Source organism: Gambusia affinis, linkage group LG16 (assembly GCF_019740435.1).
Source record: "Gambusia affinis linkage group LG16, SWU_Gaff_1.0, whole genome shotgun sequence".
Taxonomy (NCBI): Eukaryota; Metazoa; Chordata; class Actinopteri; order Cyprinodontiformes; family Poeciliidae; genus Gambusia; species Gambusia affinis.
The window spans coordinates 21,569,942-21,590,122 of record NC_057883.1 but is presented as its reverse complement, the minus strand read 5'-3'; the positions used below and the strand labels follow the sequence as shown (position 1 = coordinate 21,590,122).

The 20,181-nt window shown below is 37.0% G+C and overlaps 1 protein-coding gene across 1 annotated transcript; it reads right to left on the bottom strand.

The window, feature by feature from the left end:
- Window positions 1–346: 346 nt before the first annotated feature.
- On the bottom strand, window positions 347–18,704 carry itpka (inositol-trisphosphate 3-kinase A). The gene is made up of 7 exons (XM_044143857.1): window positions 17,754–18,704; window positions 6,946–7,042; window positions 6,198–6,411; window positions 4,035–4,239; window positions 3,304–3,405; window positions 2,798–2,869; window positions 347–1,937 (listed from the first exon to the last, which is right to left on the bottom strand). Exons 1-7 carry the CDS (start codon window positions 18,159–18,161, stop codon window positions 1,686–1,688), a joined length of 1,350 nt encoding a protein of 449 aa, XP_043999792.1. The 5' UTR covers window positions 18,162–18,704; the 3' UTR covers window positions 347–1,685.
- Between the last annotated feature and the right edge of the window lie 1,477 nt (window positions 18,705–20,181).

The window sequence follows — 20,181 nt, the reverse complement described above, 5'->3', positions numbered from 1 at the left end:
AACAAGTAATTTTTCCATCAAGATTTAGGGGTTTGTAAATATTGATGAAAAGGTGTAGATTATTTCACTTCACCTCTTGTGAAGTATGAAATGTCGTGGTCAGAAAGGACCTCTGGTAGAATAAATTTGATGTGTATTTGTTTTATTAAAACCAATTTTAATAGACTCTAAATCACTTATAAGCATAAAAAAATCTCTCAATTCTTCTTTTACAAACCTGTTAAATAGATATTTTACTATTTAATCATTATCTTAAATGTAGGTTTGATCCTAATAATGTCACATATAAAGTGGATTCAACCTACTGGTTTTATTTTCAAGAAAACAAACCAAAAGTCAATTTTTATTTCTAATATATATACTGATTTATTTTATTTCCACAACAGTTATATACTTTTTATTATTAATTTGTTAAATGAACCATGTGTTGCAACATGTGATGATGTATCCAGTGATGGAGTCTTATTACAAAATTGAATTAAATGCAAAAAGAGTTTGAAAAGACAACTCATGAGCTACTCGGTGCCTCCCTGTGCTGTAATGCTGTAGTAACTGTGAGGTCTGTCAGTAGTTCATGTAAGGCTTTTGCGGTGTTTTGTGACAAACGTTTTCCTCCGGTTCTCGTCTGGATTTTCTCCCTTTCATCCCGTTAAAATGAAAGCAGGAACTCCGCGCTTTCACTTCACAGGATGATGAATTAGTGTCAGTGTGTTGGAGCAATAATTAACTTATTCTAAGAATATTTCTGCTTCCCTCTGTTCTGCGTCCATTGTGCCCGTTTCTGTCATTGTCGGTACTTAGCGAGTTCCGCTGCGTCACTAAATTATTCGAGCCGCCATGATGGACGTCGGAAGTGAGAGATGGGAGTATTGAACAGAACGACTGGAATTGTTTTCCCAGGTTGTTTTTTGCCAGTTTATTCATGGCTTCTACTTTGTCTTCTTTTTTATGGCAACCAACTTAGGCTAATTTGTCTGTTTGGCGTGTTTGCTTACGTAATCGGGCGTAACCAAACGTTTACGCCTGCTAAAACGTAACACCAAACTAATAGCTCGCTTAGAAACCGACTTACACCTCCTTCCTGTGACGTGTCGATCTAATTCAACTCGACTTTGCCTGAGGTCACATCACATGATTTATGTCACTACGTCATGAACGGCGTTTCCCTTTACACCGAAGAAGCCTAAAAAACGTACAAGACGAGATGCTAACCAGTTTTTCCATCATACATGCTAGGCTACATTACGGCACATAGTTACCAATGTTTAGACCCGTACCTTCTCCATAATGCGACATTGTATATCATCTTTCTAATCATACTTACTTATAAAGTATATGAACGTAACGCTAGGCGATTACACCGAGCAGCCAGTCATTATGATTAACGGCTGATATCCGTCGCCGCCGTGACTTCCCTCATTAAAAGTTATAAATAAAATGACAAGTTAGGTTTTCACGCTTGTCTGTACAGCCGACAGCGACCATTTTAAAGTTTAATCAAGAGCACAGGTGTCTGTTAACTGGTGCGTCTAGGTTGTTTGACGTTCATCATGGCGGAGCGGGCGGATTTCTGAAGGCCGTGACGTCACGTGCAAAGGGACAGTATAAGCAAATCAAGGTACGCAACCCCACCCGAAGAGTCGTTTTGAGGAGTCCATTTAAAATAACCGAAGTTCCCTCCACCTTTAAAAGTCCATGTTTGTAGTTAGGCTGTTGTTTTTGGTTTCTTCTCCGCTCCCTTCGTTGCCAGCAGCCTCCAGCGTGAGGATGAGGTTTTCCAAACCCCACAGGTATCCGTCCTCTCGGTTGCCTTCCTGCCAGGGAACGTCGTGCCGTAAAGTCTGACCTTCAGGCAGAGCTGAAGTTTTCCCAAAGTCAATCATCCAGACATCGGCACGGCCGCAGACATGGATGAAGAGGAGAGAGCTGCCGATGACCTGGTGGGGAAAAAAACAGCAAAGAAGTTAAAATGAGGCTTTATTTTTCTCTGCTTCACTGCAAAATTACAGAATCTTCCCAAGTATTTTAGTGCAAATATCTTAGTACACTGGAAATAAGACAAAACTGGCTTACAATGAACTTTTCAGCAAGATATAAGAGCTTATTTTAAGTCAATCATTCTTTAATTTTGATGAAGTACTATTTAATAGTAGTAATATTTGTAGTAGAAACTAGACTAAAATAATTGAGATTTTGTTTTTGCAGTTCAGAAAGAATCATTTGGATCCTGTATTGCAAAAACACAAAATCTTGCCAAGTATTTTGGGCTCTTTTCGACTAAATATCTTAGCATACTTGAAATAAGACAAAACTAACTTACAAATAACTTTTCAGTAAGATACATGGATTTGGTTTAAATAAATAATACCTTGATAATGAGATTAACATACTAGTTATCAGAGTAATAATCTGCCAGCGAAACTATACTCTTTAAAAATCAATAATACTGACTTATTGACTTAAAACAAGCTCCTATTATCTTGCTGAAAATGTATTTGTAAGTTACTTTGAGTTAAGTAAAGTTGAATTAAATGAAATAAAAAGTTAAAGACGACAATATTTGCAATATGAAGCTTTACGAAGTGCATTGCATTGTGTGCAAACGTCTTAGGATCGTTTGTGTGCAAACAATCACAAATAACACTTTTTTCTTTTTTTATTATTATTATTATTATTATTTGTATAGCACATTTCAGCAACCAGGCAGTTAGAACAGACTTTGGTTAATTTTTTATGCAGGACTTTTCCTGTTTCCATCAAACTGTGTCTGATTTTCAGAGTGAAAATCAGTCGTCACCTCGTGTTTCTTGAAGAAGACAGATATTTGCAGCGCGTCCCGGATCGCCCTCAGCCTCTCCAGGTAAGACTTCTGCATTTCAACGAGAAAACAGCAGGAAACAATGTTTGAATTTATCACTTAAACAGCTACTGTACACCGAGGCGGGGCAGAAACCGTTTCTGAACCAAAACTCAAACACATTCTCAGTGTGGATATTTACATTCTCATCTTGCAATTTAAACACTTTCAATGTGTTTTCTTTTCAATTTTATCCTCTAGCTTGTCCAAAATGTCAGCACAGAAACAACAGAGTGATTCTTTCCAGCACTGTTCAAACTCTGAACACGGATGTAAACGCTTGCACAGCTTGTGTGCTTTGTGTGGGCGAAGACGGGCATTAAGGTGACGCCCACTGCGGCATTTGCAGTGTTTATTTGGATATGCACAGAACTGTAAAGAAGGTTAGCTTGAGTCCTCGCATGACTGAATTCACAGCAGCAGGAAGTTAAATGACTGCCACGTACAATGATGCTGACGTCCTCTTCGACAAATTCCTTGAACAGTTTGATGATGTCCTGCTTCGATCTGGTTTTCTTGAAGTCGGTTCGACACGTGCCGTCGTATTTCTGGAGTGGGCAGAGAAGCAGAAGGACGATATTACAGAGCGGTCAGATTAAATGAGTATTAATCTGAGCATCCTGCGTACATGTGCTGCGTTTAAGGCCTCAACAACATTAGTTACACTGCAAAAACACAAAATCCTACCAAGTATTTTTGGTCTAGTTTCTAGTGAACTTAAAATAAGACAAAACTAAGTTATACTTTTCAGCAAAGAACTTTTAAAGTAAATAATTCCTTAATATTGACAATGATCCACTGGCAGATTATTTGTCTTATGACATGGGAAACCTAACCTGCCAGTGTAACAAGTAATTTTTGATCAATATTAAGAAAACATTGACTTAAAAAAACTTTTATATCTTGTTGAAAAGTTAATTGTTAGTTTAATCTTATTTCAAGTGTCCGAAGATAATTGGACTAGAAACTAGATAAAAATTACTTAGTAAGTTTTTGTTTTTGCAATGTAAACGTAGGGCTGTGTGATAAATATTTTTGTTTTGCTTTTTGAAGATTTAATTTTTGGAAAATCTGGATTTGGTCCCCGGCCGTTGACTTTGACTCATCTCTAATGTCCGTCCTGTTAATCCTGTTTAATTAATTAATTGTTGCAGTAAAGACGTGAAGGACGCGTCACCTTGATGCCTTCTATCCTGAAGCCCAGCGTGTTGGTGGAGCTCATGCTGTCCCTCCACTGCATGTAGCAAGGTTTGGTGATGCCGCGCTGGAAATGCTCCTGAGGAGTTGGGCCTTCGCTGTCCACCTCCATCATCTTCTTGTACAGGTCCTCCCGAAGCTTGGGCCGCTCTCTCGCCCGGACGAGCTCCTCCTCCAGGTATGTCCTTCGACACAGGGTGAAAAATAACAGTTTGTTCAGCCGTCTTTCCACATTTAGTTGCTAGAAATCATCACAAAAATTAATTATGCACCAAAATAACCTGCAAATTTTCCAAAGGATAATTTAGAGTGTAAAACTATAAAAACCAGTCTGCCCAGTTGTGAAAAGGCAACAATCCTTTAAACCAGTTTTGCTTGCCTTATAGGCAACAACACCCAGCAACAGAGTTTCTGCAGGTCTCAGCAAGTAAAACTTTGGACTTTTTTAATGCCATCTTGAATTAAATTTAAGACATAAAAACAATAAGTGTAGGAAATGGGTGGAAGATGATACTGGATGTCAAGCACAGCAAAGAAAACGTGAAATTTTTGCTGTTTATTCTTCTGAACTGCATGTCAATAAATCAATCAAGTCTACCTGTTAAGCACATTTCAGTATTTTAGATTGTGAAAACATAAAATACTTCATTTAGTCAGCACCATTAACAGACGAGTACTTTCAAAAGGTTCAAAATGCTAACTAGCTACCTAGCTAGCAGCTAGCTAGATGTCTTCAGGATTTTGCCTGTTAGAAAACCACACATACCAGAAAATAAGCTAAAATGTAAGTATTTGAGGCCATCTTACATTTCTTCTAATGAATTTAAGATGTTTTAGTTTTAGTTACATTAATTTAAGACTTTTTCTGGATTCACAGACAAACTGCATGTAACTTTGTCATAAACAGAAATCAGTGTCTTACACCTTAGTTGAAGAATTTTGGCCTGCTCTTCTGTTTAGATGTTCTTGGTGTTTCAGTGACAAATATCCTGTCTAAAGTCATGCCACAGTGTCTCAGACTTAAGTCCATTTAAAACCTTTATTTTGTTTTGTTTAAAACCTCTGTAACACAAGAACGTTTGAGCTGAAGGTGCCAAACCGATTCTTGAACATCCTCCTTTAGGATATTTCAAAATGTCCCCCTGTTTGGACCTGGTCACCTTTTAATGACTCTGGTTATCTTTTTTCTAATTGTAAAAGTTGTCTGTTGATGTGAAACTTGTGAGTGTGACATAAATTCTGAAGGTCAACCAGAGCTGCACTTCCTGTATTTCTACAGAGACATTTAATGAACTCATTTCTACATTTGCTGCACAAAAGTCAGAAGGTTTTTGCAGTTGGTGCTACTTTACGCAGGACAGAAAACTACAACATATAAAATGATCTTCAATGTTTGGAGTCACACTGTCGATAACTTGCCTTCTTTATGTTCACAGCATAAAGTTCTGAGCAAACAGATGTGAATTTCAGTTTCAGTTTGCTAGCTCCACTTCCTCTGTGCTAAAGAGGGAAGCTACGAGGAGACTCCTGTGTGCAGCACTTCGCTATGTGAAAGCCTGAGTGTGTGTTCGTGCAAGTTGGTGGTTTTGCAACTTTGTGGTTGAGAGCGTTTTTGACAAAGGGGAGTCTCCAGGGACACCCTGAGCGTGCAAACGTGTGTGTATAAACATCTCAGATGTACCGACAAAGTCTCACAGAGGTAGATAAGTAAAACAAATAGTTCATGCATGCGGTAATGTACATTGTAACGCTGTTGCATGTACTTGGTCGCTTGCCTGCCTATAGCTCTGCTGCAGGTTTGTGCATAAGCGTTCACCTGTCCGGTCAGATGCTGCACATGCATCTGCATGTCCGTGCATGCAAAGAAGACATGCATGTATGAATTAATGCACGCATTCAAGCGTGTATGAACGTGTAGAGTTGTGCAGACGAACAGTGAGGCCCTCCACCCGCTGTGGCAGGAAGCCAAGCATACAGCCTGCAGTTACAACAGGTGTTCCCTTAAAGAGGCAAGCCGAGACAGGCAGCTTGTGCTGTAGCCGATCTCTGCTTTTGTTGTTCATCTACACCTTAAAATGACGAATAATTAATGATTACAAACTGAAAAACCAGTGTTTGCAGATTGAAAGGCCTAGTTTCTTACCTCACTCCCATTTTGCAGTCCATCACGTTTGGGTGGTCGAAGCCAGCCAGCAGGTCGGTCATCTGCACGAAGAACTCTCCGTCGTTTTCCACAATTCCTTGGTAGTGCGGCACAAAATGGACCAGCACGTCGTTTTGCAGATCCTCAAAACACTTCTTCTCATTCTCTGATAGCTTTTTCAGAATGGTGCCCTCTTCTGCAGCTTTGAAGTTTCCTGAGATGAGATAAAGACGGTTTCTGATTCTTCATGTTAGACAAAGAACATACCTGCATAGGAAAGGAGAAAAGTGCAATCGCTGAATAGAGCTGAATGTGAATTCCTGAAACATGTTGCAAGGCCTAGACAAGTAGACCATGAAGCAAAGCAACAAGTTTACTTTCTGTCATCCATAACAGATGACTCCATTTTCACCAAAGCTTTTTTATTGCTTTCAGTAGCTCAGCTTCCTTATAAACACCAAGTTCATTCTGGGAATGTGAACAAAGTGTTGCTTCCATGCTCAAGGCTTTTCATTAGAGAAATATCTTTCAGGTTGTTTTGACTTGTGAAGAATAGAAAAGAGAAATGCTTGGTTAATGCTGCTCCTGTTCTTGGCAGATATTCAAAGTAAATAAAGGTGGAATCCTGGAAATGTTCCTTAGCGTGACAGAGGAGGATTTCCATTAGAAATGCATAAAATGAAAGTTGTTTTTGTTCTTTTTTCATCTTCTCATTGCCGCAAAATTAATTGTAATAAATTATAATCACCCTTATGACCAGCTAGCTGGACCCAGTTTACTTTCTTCTTTTGGGAAGCTTGCAAGGGCCAGCGGATGTACGTCTTCAGCTTCTTCCAAGCTTTACTCTGTTGAAAACATAAGAAACAAAATGTTAGATGTTGTAAAGATAAATTGTGAGTTATTTCTTCAACACCAAGCAAAACACTGCAAACACACAAAACCTTGCCAAGTATATTTGTTCTAGTTTCTTGTCCAAATATTTCAGTACACTTGAAATAAAACAAAACTAACTTGAAAGTAACTTTTCTGTTTTATGTAAGTAATTCCTTACTATTAATAGAAATTAAAAATGAAATAATCTACCAGTGAAGTTAGTACTTATTTCATCAATATTTAGGAATTATTTACATAAATCAAGCTCTTATAACTTACAGAAAAGTTACTTGTAAGTTAGTTTTGTCTTATTTCAAATCTTAATAAAATATTTGCACTAAAAACTAGATCAAAAATACCTGGTAAACTTTTCTGGTTTTGCAGTGTAACTTACAAGTAAGATATAAGAGTTTGTTTTAAGACAATAATTCCTTAATATTTGTTAAAAAGAACAAACTAGTTCCTCTGTCAGATTATTTCACTCATAACATCAAAAAAAATGTCTTCTTTTAAGAGAAATTATCTGGCTGTGGAATTGGAACTGGGTTGCTAGGCGACGGGCTGGGCTTGGCTGGTGTTGCTAGGTAACGCCACAGTGGAATATTCTGCCAGTGGAACTAAAACTTTTTCATCAATATTTAGGAATGATTTGTATAAAACCAGCTCTTATAACTTGCTGAAAAGTTACTTGTAAGTGAGTTTAGTCTTATTTCAAATATAGTATATATATATATATATTAATATATATATTAATATATATATATATATAATATATAGACGTGTTTTTGCAGGCAGTATACGATAGTTGGAAACAGCTTCAGGCCCTTTCTGCAGCATCTGAATGGAAATCTGATCACATCGGCAGGTCTGGCCAGCCAATCTGATGCCAGGCTTTCTGTTTTCCCCGATGTGAAGCTTCCAATCTGGGTCAGCTAAATGCCATTTCTGTGGAAACTCCTATCTGTGTTCAACATCTCCAGTGTGGCCTGCTGGGCTCGTCCTTTTTTATTATCACAAGCACCGAGTTCCCCACCTTCAGCAAAGATAGCATGAGTTTAACTCAAGGTTATTTGTATAGTATATTACAGCAATAAAAGGCAGTTCAAAATGCTTCACATCATAAAAACATCTTACAGTCACAAACAGTGAAACAAGCGATTAAAAATTACATTTTATTAGATATTATCAAAATCATCAAGCAATATATAGGGCTGTCATAATAACAAATGTTTCTGGATGATAAATTATCCCAGATAAATGATAATATTGTTCTTTGGAGACAATTTTAACATAATATAGTGGTAATAATAGTGCAAGAACACATTCTTAAAGATCAATAAACTCTAATTATTTTCTTATAAACATTTAACACTGGAACTGGAAAACTATTTAAATATCTAAATAAACAAAACAACCAATTAAATTAATTATGGAGTCTCTGCACATAAAATTGTCCTTCAAAAAAAGGAGATAGTTGAAACCAAAGCACCAAATGGAAACAATAAATGAGGGAAAAAGAATGAAAATTATTGACTTTGTTTTATTTATCATGCTATTGGTTGATTTACTGCTTATTGCAATAGGTCTATCAATATACATAATATATGTTGGTTATTATACTCTGAGCAGGTTGGTTTTTAGCCTCAATGTTTCAGCTGTTTGGTAGTTTTCTGGAAGTTTATTCCAGATTTGTGGATATAAAAATAACAAATTCTTTAAAGTGGAACTGTTTAGCTAAGCATTAACATATTTTATTCGCCAACATGTTTTCCTCTGATCATGCAGCCAAACTGTTTGGTTACAGCTCTTGTGGCTCATCTGCCTGTGGAGGGTAAAAGTGACTGTTTGCCGAGTCAGCGATCCTCCGCATGGTGGTGTAAGCGATTACATCACAGTAACATGGCAAAGCAGATCATGTGTCTAGTCCAAACTGTCTCAATATCAGTCAGTATGGATTTAATTTATATACTGGTTTTCAAACACAGAAGAACAGGCACACGTACACTGCAAAAACTCAAAATCTCACCAAGTATTTTTGGTCCAATTTGGTTCTGATGCTAGAAAAGGGATCAAAGTCGGCCCAGAGAATTAAATTTGTCTTCCTTTTAACAGTCTTTCCTCTTTTAGACAAACTTTAAATGCTATAACTCCTAATTCTTGTCTCTAAAATATTTTGGACGTCTTATTAACCAATGAACTGTTGATTTCTGAAATGAACTTCAATAGTATTGTACAATATACCATATAATATACCAGTGTAATACCATACTATTGTACAATAATAAGATGCTGTTATTGTTATTGTTATTGTTATTTTTAGTTGTGCACTGCAAAAATACAAAATCTTACCAAAACATTTTGTCTAGTTTCTCATGCAAATATTTTAACACACTAGAAATAAGACAAAATTAACTTACAAATAACTTTTCAGACAGACTTAGGAGCTTGTTTTAAGTCAATAAAACTGAAAACAAACTCCTTTGTCTAACTTACAAGTAACTTAGACAACTTACATGCATGTAAGTTGTCTAAGTTACTTGTAAGTTAGACAAAACTAATGTACAAGTAACTTTTCGGACAGATATAGGAGCTTGTTTTAAGTCAACAATTCCTTAATATTCATGAAAAAGTTCTTGTTTAGCCAGATTGTTTCATTTATAACAAGACATTTTTCCATGTTATAAATTAAATAATCTTACAGTGGAGTTAGTATTTGTACTTTTGACTTATTTCAAGTGTCCAACGATATTTGTACTAGAAACTGGACCAAAAATACTTGGTAAAATTGTGTGTTTTCGCTAAAGAAAAAAAGCTCATCAGCCATAAAGCCGATGATCTGAAAACTAGATTGTGTGTCATGGGAGAGTGTTTCTTCTGTCCCCCCACCCCCCGGGCTTTAGAGCGGTCATTTTCTGTGAGTAAAACAGGAAATGAAACGGGGACTGTGATCGCAGTGAGGCAACACTTCATCACTCTTCATGGCCATCAGTAAGAGCAGAATGACGGCAGCCGGGTTTCTCCTAAATGTCAGATGATTCGCTTCTCTTGCCTGTTTACTGACGGCATCGCTCTGCCGAAGGCGGCAGACCTTCACGAACGTTTTCACGCCGCAGGCTATCACATTTACTGAGCTGCAGCTGCTGCTGCTGTTTCTGTGGTGCAGCTTTAATGTTGATAAATAACTTTAGTGATTGAATAGTCTAGCTTTTCATACAATATTATAAATACATTAAAAGATGCATTTGTAGCACAAAAAATATTTTTAACATCAACATGTGAAAAGCTGAATCCTTTATGTTTTAACATCAATATAGTAATATATAATCTGTTTAGTTTAGTTTTGTTTTTTGATTAACCAATAAATAACTGGATAGTAAAAGGTGTTTTATCACAGAATTTGAACCAGGTGAAGCTAAACCTGCAATTTGATAGAAGAAATAACAAAAAATGCCTTTTTTTAAAATGCAATATATATATATATATATATATATATATATATATATATATATATATATATATATATATATATATATATATATATATATATATGTTGTGTTTTCACCAAATGTTCTATTTTTGAGTCCAGTTAACGATTAATCGATTACCAAATTAATTATTTCAACTCATCATGATTAATCCGATTAAACGTTTCAGCCCTAAGAGGAATTTAAATGATCTTAAGTACTAACATGAATAAGAGGAACTAGTAAACATGATCAGGAAACATCTATTGAGCTGATATTTAATGATATTTAAATATTAGTCTTGAAATTACTGGTTTTAAAAGTATTCACACCCCTGAACTTTTCCATATCTCGTCCAAATCTGTGAAATTTAAACTCAAAGGCACTGTGTTTATCTTTAATCACATTGATTACTGAAACAGTGTCTTCACACATCTGATCAGACTTCTGATCGACTTTTTAATCAGAAACGCAGATTTCAGTTTTTATTCTCCTCTAATCTGCTACAAACTTCCATAAAACTGCAAAACTGCTGAAACACTGAGATCCTTCAAACCAAAAGTGAAAACTAGATTATAACTTTTATTACTTCTTTTCTTTTTTTGTTTCCTTTGAAGTGTTGGTGGTGGCATTTTTCACTAAAGATAAACAAATTATGTTGCTTTAACTTAATATTGTGAGTAAAACAATAGAGAAATGTGGCTCTTTAACTGGGCAAAGGCAGTTTTTTCTTGCATAATGTGAAATAATTATTTGGTTTGAGTTTAAAGTCACAAATCAAGATTAATGAACTTACAAAACAATGTTTAGACAACTTGTTGACTCAACTTTATGAACTTTAATTTCTGAGTTCAAACCAAAACAATTTTCTTGTTGACTTAAATTGCATTTTCCAGGCAGCAGGTGGACTTTCATTTTCAAGTTAAACCAGCTTCAAATGTTTTACAGTGCAGAACACGTTGTCTCCTGCCGGGCGTGGCGTTCAGCAGACGCTACCCAGCCCGATCTGTCAGTGGTTTTTGCTCTCATTGAACCAATTCCAAGTTGGAAAGGAAACAAGACGATCAAGTGAAAATACGCACCTTGATGCTCTGACGGAAAAACAAGCAAACAAAAAAACAACAACCCACACAGAGCTCAGCACATGCTCACATGTTCTTGTGTAATCATGTTTTCTTTTGCGGTCGGTTTCCAGTTTTAGTCTTGGCCTTTGACATTTAACAAAGAACTGCTTCAGGAAGTCAGACACTTGACAGACTCCGCTTTAGCCTTTTTCTCATTGACGCTTCGGCTGTCAGGCAGTCAAATCAAAGACGTTTTCAGAGAAACACAGACGGAGAATCATGCAGAAAACAGGTCGGCTGCGGGGCGGTTCGTTCAGGAAAGACTTTCTAGCATATTAATTATCGCAGTCAGCCTGAAAATTTGGCTTCAGTCTGCGTGTGGTTGCTACGGTAACTGTTCAGATCAGCGAGTCAATGTCTCCGTTGTACAGCACGTCTTGTGCTTTGAAACAAAACAGCGTCAAAATCCACAAATCAGCAGAGGGCACAAAGCCGTCTGATAAAGTCAAAGTTCGCACAAGCAGATTTAACAGATGATTTAATCTCACACTGATTTGATTTGCTACAGTTTGTTACAGAGGGATTTTATGAGCACAATCCGTGACCATCCGAAGGTTGAATGTGACAAAGAAACAATTTATGTCCTCGTCAAAACAAGGTCTATTATTTATAAGTTTCAAATTATGTTCTCTGAAAATATAATGCTTAAAAAATCCTCAGCCTTTAAACCTTTTATCACGTTATAACTATAAAAATGTGTTGAATTTAAAAACATATGACCAAATTTTAGTTGTTGAGATAACTACTTATTTTACTTCCATCCATCCATCCATTTTCTTACACCCTTCTTCCCTAATGGGGTCGGGAGGGTTGCTGGTTCCTCTCCAGCTACGTTCCGGGCGAGAGGCAGGGTCACCCTGGACAGGTCGCCAGTCTGTCACAGCTTATTTTACTTTAGAATAATTTAAATTCTTGTTTCAGATTACTTTAACAAAATTTCTGATCTGATAATGAATTTTATTAAACGTGAACAGGACATAAAAACAAACACAAGTCAGATCAATGTAACGCACTTCCATCTGAGGATACAAAAACATGCCGCTAAGCATTCTGGGAAGTAGTTCCCACTCCTGTCTCTTTCTTCTTCCAGGTTCTTAAGTGCTGACCTAAAAACTCTGGTTTATTCAACTCTTGGAGGTTTGATTAAATAAAATAAAAGTGAACACAACTTACTGCTGTAAGTTTATCTTTCATAAACTCACTCAAAATCTAAAACGGGCTAAATTTACTTCAGTTAATCGGTCAATCAATCAAATTTTATTAGTGTAGCACATTTCAGCAGCGAGGCATTTCAAAGTGCTTTATATCAAATCAAAAACAGGAACACAATGCAACATAGAATCAATAATCAAAACAGGACAATGAGTCAAGTTCCATCAGTAAATTTGTAATTGATTAAGTTTCTAATACAATCCTAAACTGGTTGGTCTTTAGTCGAGTTTGCATCCATAAAAGGTTTCCCGGTTTCACTCCTACTGTGTTATATGGAACAAAATACCTGTTAATATTTTTATTCCCACTCACGCTCGCAATCACACAGTTTAAAACGACGTAAACAGCCTGGAGCCAACGGGGTTCCAGCACCAGGCTCCATACACCTCTGTCACAGAGCAAGGACTCCGCCGTCCCTCACCGACTTTTGTGCAAGTCTATGGTATCTGTTAGTGTCTAGAATTTACAGGGTTTCTTTTATGCGCAATGACCCTCAGTCACTCGCCGTTTTTCTTCCGGCGCCAGGCTCCGTACACCTCTTTCACGGACTTAAAGAGTAAAAGATGGTGGACACAACTAAATGCACCTCAGAGGTTTTACAGTGTGCCTGTTGAGACAGTTTAGACGGCGTCGGCTCCAGACAAGGAGAAGTGGTGGCAGAATCGGTCTGATGGTGCAGATGGAGGCAGAAACCTGCAGGTGACTTCCCTACAGCTTACACAGAACGAGGCTCAACACTGCCAGCTCCTTAAGTCTTTCTTCTGCTTTTGCTTTCTTGTCACAATTAAATGTTTCAGTTCTTCCAAAAACTGACTGGTTGGTCTTTCAAAGGGTCTGTGGAGGAGTTTTGATCCACTCTTCTTGGCAGAATTGTCTTAATTCACCCACGTTGGAGGGTTTTAGAGCATGAATAATTAGTTCAGAGGTCACGCCGCCACGGCATCTCAGTTGAGTTTAAGTTCTTGCTTTCACTAAGCCACGCCAGAATTTTATTTTGTTTTTTTATAGATCATATCTTGAACAAGTTAGGTTAGGTCTCTGGTCTGTACAAAACGTGTTAATTACATTTTTCTGCACAAAATCATTCTTGGATAATGAGATTCCAGTCTGCTTTGTTCTGCCTATTGAGACATCGTACTTCAGGACATTCAGCTGGAGAGCAGAAGTCATGGTTTTACCAATGACATTTTACATTTTTATTTTTTACATATTTTATAGTGCAAATACCTCAATGCACTTGAAACAACACAAAACTAACTCACAAGTAAATTTTCAGCAACAATTATGAGCTTATTTAAAGCCAATAATTCCTTAATACTCATGATAAAGTACTGGATTATTGCACTTATAATATGGAAAAAATGTCTCATTGCCTGTTCGAGGAAGCATAATATGTCACTTTAAAAACTTCCTGGAATGGTGTAAATTCATTCCTTACATTAATGAAATGTTACCGATAAGCTAGTCCTTCGGTAACCACGAGGTTGTTTAGATGACGGACAATAAAAGTCGTTTAAAATTGCAGATAGTTGGAGCTTTCTGTCACAGAAGGGAGCTGGTTTGTAGAGCAGAAGCAGGTCTTAAACATCAGCCAGCAACACGTTTCCTGACAGACGACTTCTGGGAATTACTGGAGAGTTACTGCAGACAAGACGCAGCAATAACAGATTTCCCTTTAAACGGTTCAGTTCATCTTCCAGTGGCATTAACTGGTTAGTTCAGCTCACAGCAAGCACTTCTCATGGGGATGAGTCATTTTGGCAGCTCAGGAGTTATTTTGGGAGCTTTTGAATGAGATGGGCTCTGGAAGATTTCACATGAGATTATGTTCCCGTCACACAAGTGTGACGGTTTTTCTCTCACTTTCAAAGCTATTTCTCAAATTAAAAAAAAGAAAAAGAAAAACCTGTTTTATAAAGCTTGGAGAGCTTGTCAGAGGAAGGATGACACCCAGAACATCTGATTCTCCTCCCTGAAATAATATTACAACGTTTTTTAACATCATCTTTACGACCTTTTAAATCTTTATTGGTTCTAAGTTTATGTGTAAAATTAAAGTGTTAAAGGTTATAATCACAAACTTTACTGCATTTTAATCAGATGTTGTCTGACTAATAGAAAGTAGCACCATCATCACCACCTGTTTGAACCATGACACACGTCTGCATGAAATTAAATCGCTGTGAATGGAAAATGACGGGTTACGTAATCATGTGTCATTTTGCTTTTACATTTAACTTGAGGATATTTTGCCTCATATTTCCGATGCTTTTCTTGACTTCTCCTCCGGTGTGAGATGAGTTCACGTTAAAAACACTACTTTTCATTACAACATTACAACATTACGTTTATTTTCTGTCATTGCTGCTGATAACTTTCTATCTGAAGAAGCTCAGCTCTGCAAGAGAGGCTTAAAGGTGTGGCAGAAAAGTATTTTCCCTCTTATTCCTTCTAAGTACATGAAACTCCTTCACATATTTTTTATTTATTAAAAAACCTGCAATCCACACCAACATGAAATATGCTGATGGGTTAAACATGTTGCAATCAGAATAAATTTGATAACGGATAACAAAGAAACCACCTGCTGATCTAGAAGTTTCTGCCAAGGGTAAACAGTACGCACTCAAAGTTTTATCATGATATTTTGTTCTACAGTTGTGATAACAATAGACAGACATGACAGTAAGAGCTATTTATTACTTCTTTTGTAGGTTAGGATAGATCTACATTTCATTTTTCACACAAAATCATTCTTGGATGTATTTTCCAGCAGCTGCTGTACATTCAGTGGTAAAACAACTGACCAAACGTGCTAGAGCTTTGCTTGTGTTGCTAGGTAACGGGCTGGGCTGGCTGGGGTTGCTAGGTAACGGCGCATTCCGGAGATTTCTGAAACGGCTCATATTCCACAAACCAAAAAACATTAATTTATTGCCAAAAAACAGCTGCGTGTATTTCTTTAAGCGCTTGTGTTGATTTTTAGAAGCTGTAAAAACCCAAATGGAAGTAAAAAAACTTGAAGTCTGTATAATATGTCTCCTTTAACAGTTTCTTTTCATTTTTAGCCTTAAAGAAGGAATAGATGTTCACCATTAATAATAATCCCTTATTGAAAAAGGTTATTAGCAACCTAAATAAATTCAGACATGCTTCTTTGTCCCAACTGTACATAATTTATTGGAGATAAAACTAACAATCTCTTATTTTGAGAATTAAGTTGATTAAAAACATAAAAATCAATCAGGGTTTCTGCTAGTTCAACCAACTAAAATGTAAGACTTTGAGACAAAATGTGCAAAAGAAAATTGCATATTTTATGTAGTAGTGGTGAGCTTTTTGTACAAAATCCACTTTATTCACCACATGGTGAGCCAGTGGTGAATATAATGCCAACTGGCATTGTATTTACTTCAAAGGTGGGAGATTTGTTAGAAAAAAACTCAGAAATGTTTAGATAAATCTCAGAAACTTCTTAGTTACAAAAATAAAAAAAACTTCAGATTTTTCCAAGTTTCTTTAAGAAAATGTCTGAGTTTTTTGGTTGAAATTGAATCCTCCTAAAATGTTTAGATTAATCTCAGAAACTTCTGAGTCACAAAAATAAAAAAAACTTCAGATTTTTCCAAGTTTCTTTAAGAAAATGTCTGAGTTTTTTGGTTGAAATTGAATCCTCCTTTTTGGTCATAATACACCAAAGTGTGAAAGCTTTCACAACAAAAACACAAACTCTTACCAAGTATCGTGGTCTAGTTTCTGGTGCAAATGTTGAAACATAGACAAAACTACCTTTTCAGTAAGATGTAGGAGCTTAATTTAAGTAAAAAAGAAAATGTCCTTAGTATTGGTGAAAAAGTACATGTTCCATCAGCAGCAACACATTTTTTACATTATAAGTTAAATAATTGGTGGAACTAGAAATATTTCAGCAATATTAGTAAAATACTTACTTAAAACAAGCTCCTATACTATGCTGAAAAGTTACTTTTAAGTTAGTAGTGTCTTATTTCATGTGTACTGTGATAACACTTGGTAAGATTTCGTGTTTTTGCAGTGTTCTCTGAGTTCAATGGCTGAGGTTAACGTATCAATAAACAGATCATAAAGAGAGAGAAACTGTGTCTTATTATTCAGCCAGTATTTTAAAATTATTGTAAGATAATCCAGTTAACAGAGTTCTTCCTCTGATGGTGAAAAGATTCCCAAACTTGATTTGTGAAGTTATTTCATCCTAACTAAAACTAGATAAGAAACTGTTCCCCATACACACAGGATTCAGGAAATGAGACCTCCACCGTGTTTGACCTCATATGAGAAAGTCCAAATCACTTACAGGAAGGTTTCATATCTACAATGATAAAACATTTTCAAAGTCAGGAAATTATGCTTTTTATCTTACAGGATTAGATCATTGTTGGCTAAACTAAGTTTATTACAATTCAGCTAATGTAATGTAATAATTTTGAAATTAAAATTGAAGCAGAAACCCTCTGTCCTGTTTTCATGTTCAAGTTCATTTGTTCAAAAACTCTGATCCTGGGTACAAAGATATTTATCGCTTACTCTGCTTTTTTGAAAACTGGCAGATTATTTCACTTTGAACAAAGTGTTTTTCCAATACTGCAAGTGAAGCAATCTGCCAACAGATCCAACACTTTTCCATCAGTATTGAGTAATTACCGCCTTAAAACGAGCTCATACTTGCTGAAAAGTTACTTGCTGTAAGTTAGTTTTGTCATTTTTCAAGTCTACCAAGATATTTGAACTAGAAACTGGACCAAAAACTAGGTAAGATTTTGTATTTTTGCGGTGCTGCTCTCACTTTAGCACAGTTTTTGGAGTACCCTGACAAAAACCAACCAAAAACCAAAGAAGCTTCTCACCTCTGCGCAAACCAGGTGCTCCAGAGTGACGAGGCCTTTGCTCTGAGTCTCGGAGTCGCTCAGCAGATCATCCTCAGACTCCACCGCGGAGGATCCGGTGGAGGAGATGGACGAGTTGGACAGCTTCCTACGCAGGGTTCCGTCCACGGCCCCATCCAGGTCTTCCTCCTGGATCTCCCTGGAGGTGCCGCCTGCGTCCGAAGTGATGGTGACCTGCGGCACCAAGGGCGCATCCATGAGCGCCGGCGCGGCGGGCGGCACGGCGACGATTGCGGCTTTCTGGATCTGCTCCGCGCAGATCTGTGGAGATCTCCCGGCCGTCCTTCTCTCTACACGGCCTCCATCGCTTATCCCAGTCCCAGAAAACCCGAAGTCCTTGGAGGACTTTCTCCGGCACTCTTTAGGCATTTGAGATCTGCCCGTAGAGGTGCAACGACGAGAAGCGAAACTCCGCTTCGGCTCAGCCTTCAAATCTGGTCATTTCACTGTGAGAGCGTTCCCACGGAGTCTCCCCGGTACTCTGGGAGTTCTGCCGATCCTCCCCGGGTCCTCCGCTGGTTGCTCTGAGCTGGGAAACGCCTCTGGCAGCCTGTGCACTCTTTGACTCTGTCGGTATGGGGAACCCCTCTTTAGTGGCGTGGCTCGCCCTTCTGCGCGGTTTTACACTCTCTCACACACGCTCTCACACCCCGCCGCTGCTTATTATCTTCCGCATTGCCGCTCTTGCTTCCTGACTGAACAGTTTAGAGCTGCTGACACAGTTTCAGGCTCTCTGCCGCTTCACTTCAGCAAAAAACTCCATTCCTTCAGCTGCTCGTCTCCTACATTTTGCACTGGATCTTAGACGTCAAATTGTCAAGTTTTTAATCACTTTAAAACATTTTCCAGCCAAATTAATCCAAGAAACATTTATTCTGCATGCATAATCTGTGAGCGTAGTCGACCTACATTGTTTTGGGGAAGTTGTCTCCAGCTGTAGCATTTAGTCCTCTTGTTTGCACATCATGATGAAATAGAGACTTCAGCTCACATACAATTTGCATATTTGCATCATTTAGCTAAAGCCATAGTTTGCAGAGAAGATATAAAGGGTTTAAAACATCAGTGATATTAAATAAATTGGTGTTTCTCTAAAAATGGAGTAAATACAGGAACTGGTCGTAAAAAAATACCAACAGAAAGTGGTGGCAGTTTCAAAAAGATTTGGAACAGCTGCGAATATTTCTGATGTTTTGATCAGCTCTACTTGAGTCGCCTTTTTACCAAATACTTTTCTACTTTTACCTGAGTAAAAACACGTTGAAGTGGTGCTACTCTGCAAATACACAAACAAGTAATTTTAGTCTAGTTTCTAGTATAAATATCTCAGTACACTTGTAATAAGATAAAATTAACTTAGAAGTAACTTTTCAGACAAGTCCCATCCTCAAAATCCAAGATGGATGCCTACCAAGGACGACTGAATGATTAAAAATATATTGAAAGTTTATATTTAAAGAAATGGACATCTGTGTGTAACCATGGCATAACAGCTTTATATAGAAAACAATTTTTGGTTGCTGTTTTACAGTTAATATATGGTTAATTTAAGGTGGAAAATGTGTAATCTATTTTCTTCTATGTCAATAAAACCTAGAGTTAAACTGGGAAACACATTGTACTCCACTAAAACAGTTTTTTAAACACCATATTTCCTTATTAATCCTCAACAGCTAAATAATCAAATGACTTCTGAAACAAATAAAGAAATGTAAAAATGTAAATTGTATTTAATAGAACAAGCCATTGTAAAACACCAAAAGCTCACTGATCTGATTTAAGCAAATAAGCAGATATAATTAAACGCTTCAAATGTTTTGTTTGCTCCGTGAGGTTCAGCAGTGCAGGAAATATTCCAGTAAAAAATGCAGCCACACACAATATAACGCTATAATATTATATAGAAACACATTTTAAGCTTCAGCGGTACTATATGTGAATTTAGCGTTGAAATTTGTATAAATAACGTATTTTAATGTTTTGAAACGCGTTGCTTTACCAGCTTTTACCGACAGATGGTGATAACAACCAACTTACCAAAGAATAAAAGTTTCACTGACGAAAATTCATAGAAGAAAAAGAGTAGACGTCAAACGCGTGGCCCAAGTCGAACGTCAATATCACCGCCATCTTGTTAGTGGCATATAACGTCATATATTTGTATTATGAACTGTAGCATTTTTATAGGTTTTACAGCAAATTAAGCACTTCTTATGGACAATAACTAGCTTTTAGTATATTTCAAATTGTATATTGATTATTCTGATTATGCCATGTCTACACATATTTGAGTAGTTTTGTATCTCAGAGTTAGCATTATACCACACATTGATATATTAATCAGAGTCCTGTTATCAAACTAAAAAAATAATACTTTAATTCGACACAA